The sequence below is a fragment of the Lathamus discolor genome, chromosome 13, assembly GCF_037157495.1.
Source record: "Lathamus discolor isolate bLatDis1 chromosome 13, bLatDis1.hap1, whole genome shotgun sequence".
Lineage (NCBI taxonomy): Eukaryota > Metazoa > Chordata > Aves > Psittaciformes > Psittacidae > Lathamus > Lathamus discolor.
Window position 1 is genome coordinate 11,903,412 of NC_088896.1, and position 19,064 is coordinate 11,922,475.

General features: G+C 53.5%; 1 protein-coding gene across 1 annotated transcript in view; it reads left to right on the plus strand.

The window, feature by feature from the left end:
* SLC38A10 (solute carrier family 38 member 10) overlaps nt 1-19,064 on the plus strand; it is a 34,143-nt gene that overhangs the window by 5,569 nt on the left and 9,510 nt on the right. The window contains exons 4-11 of the mRNA XM_065693720.1: nt 295-388; nt 2,105-2,248; nt 3,919-4,043; nt 6,747-6,849; nt 7,624-7,806; nt 9,634-9,745; nt 9,891-9,997; nt 15,072-15,225. Coding sequence (XP_065549792.1) covers nt 295-388; nt 2,105-2,248; nt 3,919-4,043; nt 6,747-6,849; nt 7,624-7,806; nt 9,634-9,745; nt 9,891-9,997; nt 15,072-15,225 — 1,022 coding nt within the window. The remainder of the gene's footprint in view (nt 1-294; nt 389-2,104; nt 2,249-3,918; nt 4,044-6,746; nt 6,850-7,623; nt 7,807-9,633; nt 9,746-9,890; nt 9,998-15,071; nt 15,226-19,064) is intronic.

Here is a 19,064-nt window from a genome sequence, read left to right on the forward strand (position 1 = left end):
CCTCTGAACGTGAGTGACTGCACAAGATTTAAATTGCTTTCAGTGATCCCTTTTAGCTGTGTCTGGTTAATTCCTATGGATGTTCCATCATCAGAGGCTCAGTTCCAGCCATCCCAGGCAGTGTCTCCAGCTCTCTGTTGCCTTAGCACTAACAAAGCCTCCTCCTCCTCATGAGGGCTGCACAGAGTACAGATCCAGTGGGAATATGGCAGCTGACAAGCACACCAGAGCAGGAGCTGCGTGCCAGGGTTCTGCTCCAGCTCCTGACCTGCGTGTGTTGTGTTGCTCTTGCAGCATGATTGGGCTGATGCTGGGAACCTGCATCGCTTTCTACGTGGTCATTGGTGATCTGGGCTCCAGCTTCTTCGCCCGCCTGCTTGGATTTCAGGTGAGTAAATCCTCACATCCACAGTGCAGACAGTGGTCCCAGTTCTTCTTGCCTGGAGCTGCGTGTGCCTTTGACACAGCAAAGGGTGTCCTGCCTTGGCAGTGTCCTCGGCAGCCCATGAGGTGTTGTAGGGTCAGTACGTGGTGAGCTTTAATGGCAGAGCCTTGTGCAGAGAGCCTGGAGCTCTGGAAGCCCAGACATATGGTGAACAATCAGATGTGTAAAACCTCCAATGAGGCACTTCCAGCAAAGGAATTCTTTTTAACTTGGTCTCTCTAATTCTGGAGCAGATTCCTGGGGGAGATGGTGCTTCCTGTCCTAATTCCTGCCCCAACATGCAGTAACAGACGATTCCTCTGTCCAGGCTCTCACCCCCTCGCAGCCCTCTGGCTCAGGAGGGATTTCTTGTGCTGTCCCTTGCTGTTCTGTTGTGCCTGCTCCTCTTTAAGATCAAATAAGCCTGGTGTTGGCTCAGCACACACGGCAGCAAGAGGTGCTCCTCCTGGGCAGGAGGCTCTGCTGCTGCTCCTGCGGAGCTGTGAGCCAGGGTGTGAGCGCTCAGAGCCCTGCAGGGAAGCAGACGGACATGTGGAAGGGGTTTTGGCTGTTATCTGCTCCTCCTGATGCTGCTAAGCTCCGATTAAGGGACTATGAAGTTAAAAAGATGCGTTGTGGCTGCAGCCAAATGAGGTATTAAATATTTCCAAGCATTTTGGAGTGTTCTGCTATAATAAATACCAGTGTGAGGTTTTGATTAATTTTCTGGGTTGGAATTTTGAAGTCTTCAATCTCCTATATCCCAATTAAGTTTAGTTTTTAGTAACTGCATGGAATACCTAAACAGCTTGTGCTGGATTAGCATTTAAACACCACCACCCCCCCAAATACTTCCTGTTAGGATGGATCTGCATCCTGGCTTGTACCAGCAATAGTGCAGCCAGCAAGACCAGGGCAGGGACTGTCCCCTATACTCATCCCTGGTGAGGCCACATCTCAAATCCTGTGTTCAGTTTTGGGCCCCTCACAACAAGAGAGACATTGAGGTGCTGAGAAGGGCAGCAGAGCTGGTGCAGAGCCTGGAGCACAAGTCCTGTGATGAGCAGCTGAAGAAACTGGGGTTGTTCAGCCTGGAGAAAAGGAGGAGACCTTAATGTTCTCTTCAACTAACTGACAGGAGGTTGCAGTGCAGTTGGGTCGGTCTCTTCTCCCAAGTCACAAGGGATAGGATGAGAGGAAATGGCCTCAAGTTGTGCCAGGGGAGGTTTAGGTTGGAGATTTGGAAGAATGTCTTCACTAAAGGGCTGTCAAGTGCTGGAACAGGCTGCCTGGGGCAGTGCTGGAGCCACCATCCCTGGAGGGATTTAACAGTGTAGATGTGGTGCTTGGGGACATGGGTTAGTGGTGGGCTGGGCAGTGCTGGGTTAATGGTTGGACTCTTTAAGGTCTTTTCCAACCTAAACAATTGTGTGATTCAATGACCTGTCACGCACTGTGCAGAGCAACAGTGGCACCCAGTGACTGTGTGAGCTAATCACAGACCTAGCAAGGAAACGGCAGCATTGAGTCTTTCAATACCTACAGAAGCAGAACCTCACGTTTGGAATCCACCCTGGCTTTGCATTGCTTCTCACACTGGAAGGATCAACCGTGTTGGGGTTTGGGGGGTGTTTTGAGTATCCCCCGTGCTCCAGTTCTTCACACAGGTCCCTTTTCCAGGTGTCAGGCAGTTTCCGGATAATCCTGCTCTTTGCTGTCTCCCTCTGCATTGTGCTTCCATTGAGCCTCCAAAGGAACATGATGGCCTCTATACAGTCCTTCAGTGCCATGGCTCTCATCTTCTACACGGTGTTCATGTTTGTGGTCAGTATTGACATTGGGAATGCTGTTTTCCTGGTGTTTGAACACAGATATTCCCACTGGAGCAGCCTGTAGGTGCCAGCCTCAAGTTTAAAATGTCCTTTCTGATAATGAGTGCTGCTGGTCCTGGGTGTCACAAGTGGTTGGGGTGCCCATGAGCTGGTGGAGGTGGGGAGGTGCAGCCTGTAGAAGCTGGCCAGTGGGCCTGTAAGCTGTTACGCTGTGGTGGCACAAATAATAAGAAGCCACAAATTGAGTTGTGGTTTGTTCTGCTTGTTGGTGTCTTATAATTTAAGGCTCTGAACTTGGAATCAAAGGATGGAAGATGTGGGGAAGAGTGCCTGGAACCAGAAGGACTTTCATCATGTGTTAGTGTTTGGCCTTGAAAACCTCAGTGCTTCTGATGTGTAGGGGGAAGGCAGCTCTTGTTAAGGACTCAAACGTGTACTTTGCATGCTACTTTGCAGCTGATGGTTAATGGCTTTCAGGCTGCAAATTTGATGTTAGACACCAGCACTTCTCTTTCTTGAGCATTGAGTGCTTCATAAAGCCTGCAGTCTGGTACGTGGCATAGGCTTGTGCTTGGATGCACCTAGAAAAGGGTTTTACTGCTGAGGTGGAGGATTCTTGACCATTTAGGTTAAGTAAGGTAAGGTGAATGTTACCTAAAGCCAGCCCCTTTTAGCTTGGCCAAGCCCCATTGCACAGCAGCATTTCCTGAGAGCTGGAGACTCTCATTTGCTTTTTAATGACTTCGAGTCTCACCTCGCACATGCTCGTGTGCTTTGCTCTTGGAGCCCCAGCCCTGTCTCTCCCAGGTTTCAGGACTGGGATGGCTGCAACAAAGGGAAGCAAAGGGAGGTGTGGAAATTCTTTCCACTTCACTTTTCCTTAGCAGGTTGTGCTGGGTCAGGCTCCTGAGCTGCCCTGTGGGGAGGCTGGAATGGTAACACAAGAGCTGTGATCCAGGAGTTGTGCCTTTAAGAAAACCACAACACTTTGGGAGAGTTGGCTGCACGAAAGCGTAATCTCTGGGGATTAGAAAACCCCCATTCAGGGGATATTATAAACAGGCATTCAGACATATTTACCTTCTGTTTCCTGTGCAACCCAGTGCTGGCCAGTTTCCCTGTCAATGGCAAAGGAGCTGCCCTGGCCTCGCCTGGGTGCCTCGCTCCCCCTGTTTTCCTGCAGTTTATCCTTGGCTTTGGTGAGCTGCTGGTGTTAAACAGCTCTGGAGCAGCAGTGTGCAGGTGGGGCTCTGTTGTAGGGACCTTTGTCTCCCTCTTCTGCACAGGATTCTCCAAGGCAGATGTTGCTTCCCGTTAGGATTTAACAACTTGTTTTATAAAGTGCAAAAGAAAGGGCTGGGAGCAATACAATTCTCCCAGTGAAATGTGTCAGTGGAGATGGTCCCACCCTGGTGTGTGCTGGGATGTCTGCAGCAAGCAAGGCAGGGAATGTCATAGATCTTCTGAATCCATCAACAGGAACCTGAGGGGCAGGGAGGGGGCCCTTGGGGCTTGCTGGGAGCTTTCATTAAGCCTGTGGGTGGGGTGGGAGTTTGACTGCAGGGATGGGGCTGTGGTGGGCAGTGGGAGCTGCTCCACATCACCGCTGCTGGGACGTGGTTTGGGGTTGGCTCTTAACCCCCTTCCCTTCTCTGGCTGCAGATTGTGCTGTCGTCCTTCAAGCACGGCCTCTTCAGCGGGCAGTGGCTGCAGCGAGTGAGCTACACGCGCTGGGAGGGCATTTTCCGCTGCATCCCCATCTTTGGCATGTCCTTTGCCTGTCAGTCGTAAGTACCTGCTGCTCCTGTTCCTGCACAGTGAGGTTTTGGGGAGGGCGGAGGGTCACCAGCGCTGATACCATCTGGTTTCCTCTTGTATTTTAATCAGAATCTCTTACAGCCCACTGAAGTACAGCGTCTTGTTCCGTTGTTACCCTTGTGTTACCTGCATGGGGGAGGGAGTTATGTTTCCCTTGGGAGCTATTGTATTTGAGATTGTTTGGGCCAGGCAGATCCTCGCTGTAACACGCGTTGCTTCTGGTACAGCTGCATAAGGGATGAATTTCCCTTGTTCCTCAAAGGGGATGATTTAGTAGCAGGCCAGGCAGTGGGGCTGTGTTCCCTGCAGGGCAGTGTGTGCTCCTGCCTGCTCTCTGCTTCCCCAGTCTCTTTGAGAGACCTCAGATCCCACAGACATTGACTTTGGAGACTTGGGTCATGTGTTTCCACTTACCTGCTTTTAATGAGGGCTTCCAGTGGCGGGTGGAGGGATGTGGTGGCAGAGCTGTTTTCGTGTGTCCAGCAGCATTACCTTCTGCCCAAAAATGGCAAGAGAGCCAAATGTGCCTGGCCGGAACAGTGCCACACTTGAAATAGAAAAGTAACTCCAAATGTGGACAGGGAAAAGAGCATCCTCGTTTGGAAGGCTGGCAGAGTTGGGCTTTCCCCCCTGTAGCTCTAGCAAAGAGGTAGCATTGCCAACAGTAAATGAATGTGACAGATAAAATTTGCTCAGACTGCTGTGTTTACACCCACATGCGAGTTCCAAATCATCATTTTCCACTTATTGGCTCTCTTGGCAGCTTGGTTCCTACCCGAACACGCTCCAGTCTTGCTGTTTAATGTCTCCATTACAACTGGCGAAGGGAATTGTGTTCATTTGCGGCTTTACCTTGTTAACATTTTAGAGTTTGTAAATTCCACTGTTTTTTCCTGATGGGAGTCACACAGTGCCCAGCACAGTTTTGCTGGGAGCTGGAAATGTAGGGGAAGAGTTAGGTCTGGACCAGTGTGCGCTTACCTACATACAGGCTCCACTACAGCACTTCTGTGGCAAGCTGAACCTAAAGCTATATGGTTTTCCCAAGCATCGTGGCAATACAGTGTCCCCAGCCCAGGCAAGCTTTCTAAGCAGGTTATTCTCAGCTAGGTGGGTTTAATTTTGCTAACCTCAGAACCACCTTTTTGAAAGAGAAATAGTTCTATCGTAAAGCAGGAATCCTTTTCCTTCAGCACATTTGATTCTAGCACGGTGCTTCTAGCTTGAAAAACTTGACCCTGCTTTACTTGTGAGTACAATACCTTTTAAAAGCCATCCTGTTGTTGCTGAAGTTGCAAAGTAGGTCACTCCTTTACAGTTACGTAGCATGGAAATCTGCTGTGGAGCTGGGAGCATGAGGGCTCCACGGTTACCTCTGCTGCAGTCCGCTTGTGTGACCTTGCTCAAGCCACTGAAGCCTCTAATTAAAGACTCAGTAGAGCTTTCCAGGAGAAAACTTATTTCTGGAGATGGCCATTCTGGGGCAAAACCACTGAATAATAAAAGTCAGGTGTTGTTCATGGTTCTGAAGCACCAGTTCCCTGCAGGGTTAGTGCTGGGCTCAGGGACACAGTGGTCCCGACAGTGGAGGTGCAGGACAGCAGCTCTGAGTTAGCTCTGGTCATCTGTGAAGCCAGGCTGCCACTAACACTTGTGCTGACTTGCCTGCTCCCTGCTTGTGCCCTCTTTGAGGTGCAGTGTAGCAGATAACATGAGGAGGGGTCCTTGATCCTTCCCTGCAGTCATTGTGCTTAAAAATAAACCCTGGGCATGTCAGGACACGCTGCCTGTTGCACACTTGTCCTCTTGCTCTGCCTGGAGCAGTGGTGGTGGTCAGTCAGGTGATTGCAGGAGGCTTTGCAGGGCACTTTTCCTTTGTACAGAACCCTCTGACATGAAGGGATTAAGGTTTTAAGGATTTTTGTGCTTGGCCTCAGCTTGCCACACTTTCTGTTAATGGCTTTGGTGCCCGCTGGAGCTGGGGATACCCCTTCCCATCAAACTGGGCGCTCCCCCTTTCTCAGAGTTACTTCACTAACACGAAGCCACTTGAATTAAAGTAGTAAGAGATTAATGAGTTGCTGAAACATACACCTGATGTCAAAAAGCACATTCCAAGCATGCGGACACCCCAGATCCCGGGTGATGGGTGCTCCCAGCTTTCTGTGAACCCAGCCCCAGCAGCGCTGAAACATGACAGGCGCTGCATTTCCCTCTGTTTGTTTAACTTCTCTTTTAGATGCGGTGATGCTCTAACCTTCTTCCTGCTTTTACTCTGTAAACACTGCGTTGCTTTAATTATCAGCCTGGAGAGCTCCAAGAACAATAATCTCCCATGCTCTGCCTGGCCTGGAGCCACTGGTGTTTCACTGGAATAAACGGTCATTCATTGTGCAACGCTTTTGAAGCAAAATGTTTACATCACACGTTCAGCTCCACGTGGTGGGGTGGGGAGAGCAGGAGTATTTTTGCAACACTTAAAGTTATGAGTGTTCTGAAATCTCTTGGCATTAGCAGTATAAATTGTGGCATAGCAGCGAGTGTTTATGCTCCATAGGGGGAAGGTGTCAGGGATTCGTTGCTGCTGGGCTGAGGCAGGATGTGCTGGAGTTGGGTTTTTCTCTCTCTCTTTCTGCAGAAAGCTTCCTTAAATAATTTACCCTTTTCTACAGTCAGGTCTTGCCTACCTATGACAGCTTGGATGAGCCGTCTGTTAAAATCATGAGCTCCATCTTTGCTTCTTCCCTAAACGTGGTCACCACCTTTTACATTGCGGTAAGAACCTTCCCCCTCTCTTTCCCTGCCAGAAGTCACACTCTGGAGAGGCAATGGGGATGATGATTTATCTTCAGTTGGGGCTGGGTTCTGCTTGTCAGTATTTATTCTGAAAGACAAGTTGTTTTGCTGAGAGCAAAGTTAGATGGGAGATGAGGAACGAAGCAGTGCTGGAGGTGTTTGGAGACTCCACATTTTCAGCGTGGCACATTTCCTTGGGTGGAGGTGGAGTGGAAACCCAGCTCCTCCATGGGCATCAGTCCACTGTCTACCTTCCAGGACCCAGCCTGGCGCTGGAGGTGCTGCCCAGAGTTCAGGCGAGCTTCTTTCTCATCCCATTGCAGTTAGAAAGATGTGAAGGAAGTTATGCCTCATAAAGCACCGGTTAATAAAATGGAGTTAATAATTCCTGAGAAGAGCCTTGCCTGGTGAGCTGGGCTGCTGTGGGCAATCATTGCAGACCCTTCCTTGTTGGAGGGGGCTGGTTCATTGTCCTGGCAATGAGCAGAGCGTTGGTGCTCCCTCACTGCAACATCCTCCATGAAAGCCCCCTGTATTTGGTGAGAAACTTGCCTCTGCTTTTAGAAAGGCCCCACCATTCATCAGCTGTCTGGGGGTGCTGCAGCAGGTTGCCCAAGGAGGTGGCCCCATGCTCCCTCCTTGACTGGCTGGTCCTAACTTAGGGGATGTCACTGTCTTCCAGCCTTGGTAGGGCAGGTATGAATGTGCTTTGGAGTCAAACCCCATCGACTCACCTTCCCTCCTGCCACACAGGTGGGCTTCTTTGGCTACGTGAGTTACACTGAAGCCATTGCTGGGAACGTCCTAATGAACTTCCCTTCCAACCTCGTGACGGAGATGATCCGAGTGGGATTCATGATGTCGGTAGCTGTGGGGTTTCCCATGATGATCCTGCCGTGCAGACAGGCGCTGAACACCCTTCTCTTTGAGCAGCAGGTAAGAACCTCCTGCGTGGCCAGGAGCAGCTTGGCGTGCACCTCTCAAACTTGCTTTTGGACTCTTTATCTTCTGCTGCTGACCTGAGCTACAAACGTGCCTTGGTTCTGTGAGCCTCTGACAACTGCCTGTGTCTGACTTGGGGCAGGTATCGCTGTGCAGAGGGACAAACCCTCAACTCACACTAAGATCATAGGTGCCTGGTGTGTAGTAACCGTGCAGCAGGAGCCCTGTGGCACTCTGTGACTCCTGCTCCGCAGCAGGGTGAATCTCTGGTACTCTGAGGTCCTTGTCCTCTCTGCAGAGGAATTTCATGGGCAGCAGTGCTGGAGTTGTGAGTCTGGTGCCTGCTCGTGCTCTGCTGCTCCCCAAGTCCCATAGCTGCTGCTTCCCTTCTCCAGTGGGGATTTTGGCTCTTGTGCAGAAGTGTGGCATAGTTCAGAGCCGAGGTGCCTCTCCCTCTCAGAAAGAGGGAGAAATGTGCTTTTGGAAACAGAGGAGCCTCCTTATTTCCTGCTGCTCCAGCTGGCATCCTTTAGCTGGCCAACTCAATCTTGCTTTGCATTTAGCTTAAGCTTCTGTTCCTGGCCTCAGAGCTCAGCCCAGCCTCATTTCTTCTTGCTTCCGTGTGTGCCTGCTCCTTTCTGCTCTGTAATTACTACTCTCATCCCTGCACCTTTGTCAGGAGCCCCCTGAGCATCCTTCTCCCCTCTGGGTTCAGGTGTCCCCTTCCTCCCATGCCTGCCCTGGCTGTTTGGTGCCGAAGCCGATGATGGAATACAGCCCTCTCCCACACGTTCACCTTTCCCAGGGTCAGATCTTCAGACAGCCTTTGTGACTATAGTTGGTCTGTCTGATTTAGACTGTAAGTCCCTTGTGGCAGTAGCGTGTTCTCCTCTGTGTATTGTACGGCACTAAGCATGCCGATGGTATTCAGTAAATAACAGTAAGAGATTGTGGGAATGTTCTGAGGCCTTTGTGTATCTGCATAAATAGAAACCTCTTAGGGCAGGAAATAAAACTTGAGCAATTTATAGCTCTAAATCCTGCCACTTCTGCCTGTGAGAAGCCCCCAGCTCTTTTCTCACGTCGCGAGGGCCCGAGGATGGGGGAAGCCAGATCGATGAAAGCCAGCGGGTGCAGAGCAGTGAGCATTGGAAATGCTGGGGAAGGCTTTGGTTCTTGCCTGGGCTCAGCTCCTTGCTCCTTGGGCTCTGAACGTGTCATTTCTGCTTTCCTCTCCTATCTGTGCAGCCAGGAGAGTGGGTACCCCCTGTTCCCCAGGGCATGTGTTTGCTGGGTCCTCTGCACTTCCCACTTGGAGTGTGGGGGTGGGATGGGAAGCAAAGGGCACCTGGAAACCCTCTGGCATCAGCAGCTCCCCAGCAGCACCCATCCTCCTCTCTGCCATCCATCAAGCTGGTACATGTGGTGCAACGTGGTGGTGTTGGGGGATACCTGGCCATAGCAAAGCCCTGTGACCACTCTCCCTCCTGCCTCCTCAGCTGCTTTCTCATTTCCTTGGCCTTGGGGTGGGCTTGACGAGGCTGGGCACTGGCACAGGGACTGTGATACAGCTGCACAGGTCACATCTGGGGCAGGATGGGAGCAGCAGCTTTGGCTCCATGCCCCCCATGGCTCTCATTTGGGAGGTTCAGATGCAGTTGCATGTTAAAACTGCTCAGCCATGTCTGAGTGCCACCCCCCTCTGCTCTCCTCTGTGCAGACCATAGCCTGGAGGTGGTGAAGTTGCTGGGGTAACTGCTTAGGAGCTGGGGGGTTGTGATGCAGGAGCTCAACTCAGTTTCCCTCTCCCACCTTTTCCAGCAGAAAGACGGCACCTTCGCTGCAGGGGGTTACATGCCCCCCCTGCGGTTCAAAGCCCTGACACTGGCTGTTGTGTTTGGAACCATGGTAGGAGGCATCATGATCCCGAATGGTGAGTGAGGAGCTGGGGACAAGTTGTCTTGGCTGTGTTCTCTGTTCTCTTTGCTTTGCTCTTCTGTTGGGGTGGCTGGGCTGTCCGGGGGCTGCTCCAGCAGCCCTGGAAGGGACCTTTGCTGACTTCTCCTCTTCTTCACCAGTGGAAACCGTCCTGGGCCTGACGGGTGCTACGATGGGAAGCCTCATTTGTTTTATCTGCCCAGCTCTTATTTACAAGAAGATCCACAAGAATGCACTTTGTTCACAGGTCAGTGCTGATGCTGCTTGACATCCCCCTCAGCCCTCTGCAGAGCCTGGGAATGTAGGTAATTTGGCTGCTCAGCACCTCCTCCAGCCTCCCCCTCCAGTCTGCCCAGTCCAGGTGGGAGCTGTTCTGGTCAGCTGCTCTCACCAGTGTCGCTTATGGAATCCTTTAGGTTGGAAAAGACCTTTAAGATCATCAAGTCCAACCATTCCCCCAGGATTAAAGGGTGTGCAGACAGCAGAGGAGGTGCTGGCCCCATTGTATGTGCCCTGTGCTGGAAACACCAGCTCTTTTTGTCCCTCCAGCAGCAAAGTGAAGCATTCATTTGGTGCATAAAATGCTGCTTCTGGTGGGCTTCAGGTTCGGTACCCACAGAATGGGAAATCCAGGCAGCCTATAAAACCTTGCTGGGCCTTAACATCCCAGCCTGCCTGGGCTGGGTAAAGCAAACAGCTCCTCAGCAGTGCGGTTTGTGCTGCTGACCCTCAGCTCTGCTTTGAACCAAAGTACTAATAAAAGGGAACACACACGGAGGTGTTGCTCCAGGATTTGTACAAAATCGGGGTCGTTGGGAGCCTGGTAGAAATTCAGCTTTGCCTTTTGCTCCAGTTCCAGTCGGCCTCCTCGGGGACTGAAACAAAGTGGCTCTTTGCTGGGCTTGCTCTCTCTTCTACTGCAAATGCAGCGCTTTGTGGGGCTGAAATGAGCGTGTTTCGGGGTTGTTTTTTCTAACAATAACTTAATCCACTGCCTTTTAGCAGGGCTTTGCCCCACTGTTACCAGGCACGACAGCGCTGGGCTGGGAATAAGGTTTGCAGCAAAGTGCAGAGTCAGCAGGGGGAGAGCAGGACATTCTTGTGGGTCCTCCGGAGCTAATGGCTTTTTCTGTGTTTAATGACTTGTGGCTTTGCAAACGTCCGTGCAGGTTTGGAGCAGGGTGTGTATTTCTTCTTGCCCCGTGCTTTCTGTGACACAAGGAAAGAGTCCAACTTTCCAGCTCTCGCTCGGAATTCTGACACTTTGCTCCCAAGTTCTTTGCCTGAACCCCCCAAGCAGGAGCCGAAATGCCAGCCTGGAGCTTGTAGGGAAACAAAGAGCACTTTCAAGAATCGCTTTCTATTCCAGCTCAGCCAGAATGTTTCTCTGCAGTGCCTTGAAAACTGCACTTGGGATGTGCTGAGCTCTTGGGCTGGCCACCCCGAGGCGACTGTCAGCTGCCCGGGCTTGGACACTGGTGCATTCAGTGGGTGACCTGAAGTCTGGTCACGAGGCTGCTGAAGATGTTTGTCCTGCAGGAAGCCCCACAAAGGAGTAAGGGCTTATCTAAAGCATCGCTCCCTAGGTTACCCTGGCACTGCAAGCTCTTCAGCCTTCTCTTGAATGATCCATTGCCTGTCAGGTTTGCATACTTGCTCTGACCGATGCTCTGAAGTGCTGCACCCAGGGCACAACTGCCTTGGGGAGCACACTGGGCTGCGCAGCACCTCCGGAGCTGGCTTCAGAGCCCATCTTCTCCCCCTTCCTCCAGGTCTTCAGCAAAGACTCATTTATTTTTTCCCTGAAGCTCTGTCTTTGGTCTCCTCCTTCATTCCTGCTTTTCTTTGATCAGGTGCTCCACTCCATCAAGCTATGCTCCTGTGAAACGCGGCAGTCAAGGGGGAGAAGAAGCTAGCCCTGGGCATAGCTGTCCCTCCCTGCCTTTCCCTGTCTAAACAGCATACATGTATGTTCTCCCTCCATCCCTCCATCATCTTTAGCTCTTTGCAAAGCAGCAGACCTTCTCAAGGCCAGCTTTTACGCTTGCCTGAATTACCTTGTCTGTTACGGTGCTGCTTCTGAGAACCAGCTGCTCTTACCAGGCCAAAGCAAAGTCCCGTGTCGGGCAGCTTACAGGGCTGGTGAGATGGGGAGCTCAGATTTACCGAGCTGGGAAGATGGTGCAGGTGGGGCTGTAAACAGGAAAGTAGCACTAAAAGTAGTGAAAAGGGCTCCAGGGGGAGGGATATGGGCAGTCCCAGTGGGTTAATCATTGCAGTGGCCAGGCTGGGGGCTGCCTGGGTTCAAAGTCTCGTTGTGTTGGGAAGATGATTTGGTAACAGAGCAGTTAAAAAGGCTGAAGCCAGGCAGGCAGTGCTGTGAGTGAACTTGGGGAGAGCGTTCCCTTTCTCGTGGTTAAGCACAGAGTGTGTTCCCCTAAAGGTGCAGGCTTGTGTCCTGCCCTCCGGAGCCTCGAGCAGGGGGGACAGAGTGAGGTTTGGCAGAGAGCTGCTGAAGGTCGCGTCGAGGTCTGTAAACAGAGTGTTTAACTTCCAACAGGAAGGTGTTGGCTTCCCAGTGTTGACACAAGCTTGTCCGAGAGGCCCCTCCTAGGGAGGCCGGAGTGGCTGTTGTCCCAGCTGGGGAAGAGGAGCTGTGGAGAGGCTGCTCCAGGTCAGGAAGTGACCCCTGGGTCTCGCTCCTGTGCGGATGGAAAAGTGATTCCCCTCTGCCCTCCGCTGGTAGAGCCGTGGCCAACGCACCTTCACCTCCGGCCCTTCAAACACAGCACCTCTGTCACAGCGCAGCAGAGGAGCCCGGCGCTGACCGGGGCTCTGCATTCCTTCCCCATGACTCTGTGTCCAGCCCAGCTCCGAGGCCAAAGCAGCGCAGTTTGGAGGGCGTCATCGCTCCACGCTATTGCAGGGGTTTTGCCTCCTGCTGATGGCCCAGGCGTGGTCCGCGGGGCTGGGGGGAGCTGCTGTGCAGAGCTGGAGCTGTCTGCTGGGAGGAAGAGGAGCTGAGGGAGAGGAACCAGCAGAGGAAGCAGCCGCGTAAACTTCCTCTCCTGAGTTTCTGTCCATGCTCAGAGCGCTCCTCTCGGGACACAGGCCCTGCCTGGCTGACCTGCCTGCTGGGGCGGCTGCGGCACGTCCTCGCTGAGAGCTGCTTCTGGAGAATGAGAGAATCCCAGCCTGGTTTGGGTTGGAAGGGACCTTAAAGCTCCTGCAGCTCCAACCCCTGCCACGGGCAGGGACCCCTTCCACTGGAGCAGCTTGCTCCAAGCCCCTGTGTCCAACCTGGCTTTGAGCACTGCCAGGGATGGGGCAGCCACAGCTTCTCTGGGCACCCTGTGCCAGCGCCTCAGCACCCTCACAGGGAAGAGCTTCTGCCTAAGAGCTCATCTCAGTCTCCCCTCGGGCAGGTTCAAGCCATTCCCCTTGGCCTGTCCCTACAGGCCCTTGTCCAAAGCCCCTCTCCAGGTTTCCTGGAGCCCCTTCGGGCACCGGAGCTGCTCTCAGGTCTGCAGGCTCTCAGCTTTTCAGCTGAACGTGTCTCAATGAAATTAAGCCACATTGTGGGCCTCCTTATTGTCAGCTGCTGGTAGTAGGTGAGGAAGAACTGTGCTGATGTAGGGATGAAGGTTCAGGGACACCCCAGCCTGTCTCTGCCTGCCACGTCTGCCCATACCCATTTGGAGATGCACTCCAAACATTAAACAATCCAAGGGGGTTGAGTCGAAGGCGTTCAAGCCTGTGGTTCCTCACCAAGATAAGGAACAACACAAACCCTTTCAAACAGTTACTGTTCAGGCGTTTCCTACAGTTCCCTCCTCTCCCCCGTTCTCTCCTACTTCCTGTGGCACCAGAATAGATCCTCTTTGTGGAAGCGCTCTTCCTCTCCGCTCTTGTTGCTGGAAGAGGCCAGAACAGTCACAGACCCGTTCCTGCCGGGGCTGTGGATTGTGAGAGGGGAGGAAGTGGCCGAGCTCCAAGGCGAGGGCAGCCGTGGCAGGGACCTGCTGAGCGTGCTCTTGGCCCGAGGGGGTGGCAGGATATCTGCTCTTTGTGCACCCACCCGGCGAGGCAGGGACCACGGTTCACTTGTGTTTCCTTTGCAGCGTCCCTAAGGGCTGGCCTCTGCTCCCCGGCCACGCTGCTCACCCTTGCCCAGAGCTGCTTCACGTCCTGCCAGCCTTTTCCTTCTGAAGGCGTCTGTCTGTCTGCAGGGCTGTGCTGGCAATGGGGTCTCCTGGTCCCAAAGCACTGACCTGGCTTCTGGGTGATCTCCCTGAGCATAGGGAAGGAGAGGAAAAGGAGGAAGGAGAGGAGAGCGTTTGCCTCTCCTCCCTCCCCGGGATGTGGCAATGTTTTAACTTGGACAGGGCTTGGACCAACCTGCTCTAGTGAAGGTGTCCCTGCCCATAGCAGGCAGTGGGAGCTGGATAAGCTTTAGCTTCCCTTCCAACCCAAACCATTCCGTGATTCCACACCTCTCCTTTCAATTTCACTTCTCTCCTTTATTTTCCGTTTTCAACCTCTGTAGCAATGCTCCCCTGTGGCCGTTCCTGCTTCTCCTCCCACTGAGCAGCATCCTTTGGTTGTGCTTTTTGGACATCCTTGTGTAAGCGCTGCAGGGTAAGGATTTGGGGGGAAGAGGCTGAGTCCCACAGGCTGTGCTCCTCTCCTGGTACCACAGCCTAAGCTAGGAGCAGCAGTACTCTGGGTGTTGCACTGCTCATGGAGCCCTTCCCCTTGCAGGACCCAGATCCTGGCTTTCTGTTTGCTTCGCTCTCTGGAAGTCAGTGAGTTCCTTCCTGCGGCTCTTGAGCTTCAGGTCTCGCGTGTGGGCATCTCCGTCTTGCTTTGAAAAGCTGAGAAGTTTTAAACAGCTCCTTGGAAACCTCTCTGGGCTGTAAACAGGTCGGGCACCTCTGTTCTCAGCCAGACCTGATCTCACGGTCTTCTAATGTGGAAATACCAGGGAATGAGGTTTTGCAGCTGGACTCGTGTCTGCCACGTGCATTTCCCCATCCTCGCATCCTGCCCGCTCGCTTTGAGCCTCTGAATACAGGAGTTGCCTTTTCAACAGCTTCCAGCCTCTGAAACTTCCATTTGTAAGTCCTCACATCCAAATACAAACCTCAGCCAAAAGGTCCTGGTTTTCTCTTTTAGGCCCCTTAATTTTCCCTCCTTTCCCTTGTATTGATGTGTGTAATTGCACCAAGCTTGGAACTGTTTGGAGACCCTGTTTGCATGAAGAATGCTGTACATTTCCTGGTTGTGTCACTGTGCTAACCAAAGCTCTACTCATTGTGCAGATTATCCTGTGGATTGGCCTGGGAATACTGGTTATTAGTACCTACACCACCTTGTCTGCCACGGAGGACCCCTCTGTGAAGACAGAGGCGATGGGCTTGGAGCACCTGGATGGAGAGGAGAATGGAATAGACCAGGATTTGGTCAGAATCCCAGGTATGTGTCTGCTTGAGTTGTGCTTCCCAGCCCAGCTCCCAGCTCCACCTCTTCAATTTAGATATATATATTTTATATATATATATATGCACATATAAAAAGGCTTGTGATGGAAGCAGGGTCAATTCCAGGCAGCTCCGTGCATCTTCACAGCATCCTGGGGATTTTTCCCAAGAACGGCTGCAGTTCTGCCCTCTGGAAAAGCCTGGTACCTTCTGGGAGAGCTCCCATGGTACCTGTGGGAGTTGTTCTTTAGGAAAGGGAAAGGTGGGTGCAGGGGCTGGGGACCCCAGTATGGGCGAGCATCGATCTCCCTGCTGGGGGTAATAATTCAGATTTTAGGCAGAAGCGCTTCCCTGTGAGGGTGCTGAGGCGCTGGCACAGGGTGCCCAGAGAAGCTGTGGCTGCCCCATCCCTGGCAGTGCTCAAGGCCAGGTTGGACACAGGGGCTTGGAGCAAGCTGCTCCAGTGGAAGGGGTCCCTGCCCGGGGCAGGGGTTGGAGCTGGAGGAGCTTTAAGGTCCCTTCCAACCCAACCCATTCCCTGGTACTATTCTGAGCAGCCACCCAGGGCTGCTTTCCCCCTTCCTGCCAGCGCGTTCTGCACCATTCCAATCACAGCCACTCGCTGCGCTCAGGGGTATGTAAATTTATGGGAAGCGGCTGGTTTTTTTTGTGCTGAGGATATAAATTTGGACAGGGTTTGAGCTCTGACAAAGGCTGTGATTGCGCCTCAGCTCTGTTTACTGGTCCAGGTTATTTATTGTTTGTTTGCTGGGAGCATTGATGGAATTACGGCCTATCCCTCCCTTGCCCAGCTGCAGGCTCCCAGCAAGGCCACTGCTGGCAGGTGTCTCCTGACCCCTCTCTCCCCTCGCACAGGGCTCTCTCCTGCTCCTTTAGTTCATTGTTCTTCGGGTCTGCTCCTGCTTTGCTTTTGCTGTTTTTGTTCTTTGGGGGCCTTGAAATATCCTCGCAGCGATTGCGAACGGAAGGGAGAAAGGGGCCGTCTCTCCTGGAGATTATCCTCCCTCCTGCTTGCTGGCTGTGCTCCTGCCGAGCAGCTTTGAGTGTCTCCGAGACACCGGTGCTGCCGCCGATAACATTCACTCCTGGGCTGCTCCATCCCTGGCAGTGCAGGGGCTTTTATGCCTTGGTGCTCACGGTTATACACGAGGCGTGCACGTCTTCTGAGGCACTGGGATGCCCGTGAACTCTGGAGCAAAAGATGCTCTCAATCCCTTAATCGAGCACGCTCAGCAGGGCCGGGAGGAGGGATGCAATTGAATTCTTCCGTCTTGGTTAATTTTGGAGCAGTAATGGCCAAAGAACAGCTGCTTGTTTCAGGAGGAGTCGCTAATGGCACGTGTTCATGTGGCTGGGAGGATAAAAGGAGTCCCATAAAGGATGGTGTCCGCTGGAGGTTGCTAAATCTCTTCTCCGTGTGAGCCAGGTTGGCAGAGCAGGATGCCAATGTCTAATCATCGCGTGGTGCAGGAACCCTGCCGTACCCACCGTGTGTGCCTGGAGCTTGTCAGCATTACCCTTACTGCCTGCGCCTGGCTGCTGGATGAAGGGAGGAAGGTGGTTTTAGTGCTCTTGGGCTGTAAACTTCCCAGGGTGGAGCTGTGCAGCTCCTCATGCACTGGGTGCTGCCTTTCGAGTCTGGGGTAATGCCTTTTGTAGCTGGGGCCTGCTGGCTCTGTACTGGGTGCCTTGTCCCCTGAGAAGAGGGAGCGGGATGGTGCAGGGGGTGATGGAGTCAGGCAGAGGATGAGGGACAAGGACCTGCTAAAGTGAGGCCAGAGGAGGCTATGGAGATGCTGTGAGGGCTGGAGCAGCTCTGCTCTGGAGCTGGGCTGAGAGAGCTGGGCTGGGGCAGCCTGGACAAGAGAAGGCTCCTGAAGGGGAGACCTGAGAGCAGCTCCAGTGCCTGAAGGGGCTGCAGGGAACCTGGAGAGGGGCTTGGGACAAGGGATGTAGGGACAGGCCAAGGGGAATGGCTTGAACCTGCCCGAGGGGAGACTGAGCTGAGCTCTTAGGCAGAAGCTCTTCCCTGTGAGGGTGCTGAGGCGCTGGCACAGGGTGCCCAGAAAAGCTGTGGCTGCCCCATCCCTGGCAGTGCTCAAGGCCAGGTTGGACACAGGGGCTTGGAGCAAGCTGCTCCAGTGGAAGGGGTCCCTGTCCGGGGCAGGGGTTGGAACTGGAGGAGCTTTAAAGGACCCTTCCAACCCAAACCAGGCTGGGATTCTATGGCTTCGCAGGGCAGTAGACATGGGGCTGCCCCGTGCCTTGGACCGGTGCCTCCCTGTGCCTCTGCAGGATGTCGGCCTGACTAGCAATGAGAGGCATTAAATGGTGCCCTTCTTCCCACTCCGCCGCTCCCCCCTCATCCTCACTGGCTTGTTTTGCCGAGGCAGGAGCCTGCAGCCTGGAAAACACGGCAGCAGCTGCATCCTGCCATTGAGGGTGTGCAGGATGCGCCAGCCCCGCATCACCTGGGTGCCCTCATCCCGGCACATCTGGGTCACATCCCTCCCATGGGGGTCCACCAGGAGCACACGGAGTCTCCCTTGGTGCCTCCATGCCCCTTCCCGGGCGGCCGGAGCCTCCGTGCCCATTCCCCCCCGGCCAAGGCAGAGCTGGGGGCTGCGCGGGGCCTTTTCCCAGTGCTGCCTTCCCCGTCTGACTTTGGCCTGTCAGCATGTGAGAGGAGTTTTATTGGCCTCTTTGATGTTGCGGAGACCAGAACTGTACAGATTTTCATTAAAACCCTGCCCTGTGGGCCCTGGGATTATGAATATTAGAACATTGCCCTTTTATGTGAACACGTATTGACCAGCAAACTCGGAGCAGTGTTTTTACTAACGACACCCAAGTGCCCATTACAGCCCCTGCTTGTATTGCTTGAGGTTTACTGTCAGCAGCTCTTCGGGAAAGGTATAAAACCCCTTTCAGAGGGGCTCTGCCGCGCCGTGCCGCGTGTGTGCCTGTGTTAAAAGGTTGCTAAGCTGCCTGTGAAAGCTCATGAAGGCAATTATCCATTTAAAAAAAAGAAGGGAAGAAGCTAATGAGGCAATTCCTCTGTTTGAAAGCACCCCCCGGGGCCCGGGGGCTGGATTCAGATTTTGTAATATTTTTCAGCTCCTTACTCGATCGTTGCCGCTGCATTTTCCTGCTCTGGTGTTGTGCAACGTTGGGTAACAAAGACCCGATTCACTCTCCTTATGCAAGAGTGCCCTTGCCCTGTGCTCCAAGGAGCCCATGGGCTGCGGACCCTGCTCCAGCCCTTCCGAGGGACGCGGTGCGGTGTGTTCCATGGGTGAAGCTTGGGTCTGTGGCTGGCTCCTGGTGGGGAGGGCTCCTCCATCCCTGCCCTGCTCTGCTGCGGGTTTGCCCCCCAAAAAGAGCCCTGCCCGGCTGCAGGCTGCGTCCCGCCGGCGCCGGGAGCCAGAGCAGCCCCCGGCATGTGTGAGACGTGGGTTCTGCACCGCTCCTGGAGCTGCAGGAACAGCTTGACTCCGCTGCAGCTCTCCCTGGTGCTTTGTGCGAGCGAGCTTTTAATAGTGCCTGTGACACAGAAAGGAACTCTCAGCCCCTCGTAATTTGGGTTCGTTTTTACTGCGGGTGCGTCAGGAGACAACTGTGAACTAATTTCAGTGATGCCATTCGATAACCTTGTGAAATCCGTAACCGGTTCAGGGGGAACGGGGGGGCTCCTGGCAGCGCAGCTGGGCCGGGGGGGCTGTGTGGGGCTCCCTGGGGATGGCTCGTCCCTGCCCCACTCGGCATGGTCAGCAGCAGCCTTTGCTCCCTTCCCTCTGCCCTGCTTGTTCTGCT